This window comes from Eurypyga helias, unplaced genomic scaffold (genome assembly GCF_000690775.1).
Source record: "Eurypyga helias isolate BGI_N326 unplaced genomic scaffold, ASM69077v1 scaffold21848, whole genome shotgun sequence".
Lineage (NCBI taxonomy): Eukaryota > Metazoa > Chordata > Aves > Eurypygiformes > Eurypygidae > Eurypyga > Eurypyga helias.
Genome location: NW_010267848.1, coordinates 2,788 through 3,451, shown reverse-complemented (window position 1 = coordinate 3,451; position 664 = coordinate 2,788). Strand labels below are relative to the sequence as shown.

Below are 664 nucleotides of genomic sequence, written 5' to 3'. Positions count from 1 at the left end.
GAGGTGGTTTCTGACCCGTGTCTCTCTCCCTGCCCAGACGACGATGCCTGGGATCTGATCACCTGCTTCTGCCTGAAGCCCTTCGCGGGGAGGCCCATGATCGAATGTAACGAATGCGCTACCTGGATCCACCTCTCTTGTGCCAAGATCCGCAAATCCAACGTGCCTGAGGTTTTCATCTGCCAGCGATGCCGCGACGCCAAGCAGGAGATCCGCCGCTCGAACCGAGCCCGGACGGTGCCCCGCAAGCGCTTCTGTGACTGAAGCTGCTGCAGAGCAGGGAGGCCGGGGGTCCCCTTCTCAAGACCGTAGCCCCGTTTGGCTAGACAATCAATGCACAGTAATGGCAGGGGGGGGGGCCGCAGGGCTGGCAAGTCCCCCTTGCACTTCTGGCTCCTGGAAGCTGCCACACGTGTCCTCCCTAGGGATCGCGTTGGCCACGGAGCTCGGTTACCCCAGAGGTGTGGGGGGGGAGGGAAGGGCGGTCCAGCCACGCACTAGGTCGCTCTGGAACATCTGTCCTCGCACAAAGCTGGCTCAGTGCCTTTCCCCCAGGGCAGCCGAGGAGAACCTAGTCCTAGTAGTTTTTCTGTGGTGTGGTGGAAGCTTACAGATATCCCAAGATGTGACTCCCCATCCTCCTTTTTCCTCACCGTTTTCCTTG

The 664-nt window shown here is 60.5% G+C and overlaps 1 protein-coding gene across 1 annotated transcript in view; it reads left to right on the top strand.

The window, feature by feature from the left end:
• LOC104514039 (PHD finger protein 13-like) overlaps positions 1-264 on the top strand; it is a gene marked incomplete at its 5' end in the record, with an annotated part of 1,540 nt that extends 1,276 nt beyond the window's left edge. The window contains one exon of the mRNA XM_010157575.1: positions 38-264. Within this exon, the coding sequence (XP_010155877.1) occupies positions 38-264 (227 nt within the window). The remainder of the gene's footprint in view (positions 1-37) is intronic.
• Between the last annotated feature and the right edge of the window lie 400 nt (positions 265-664).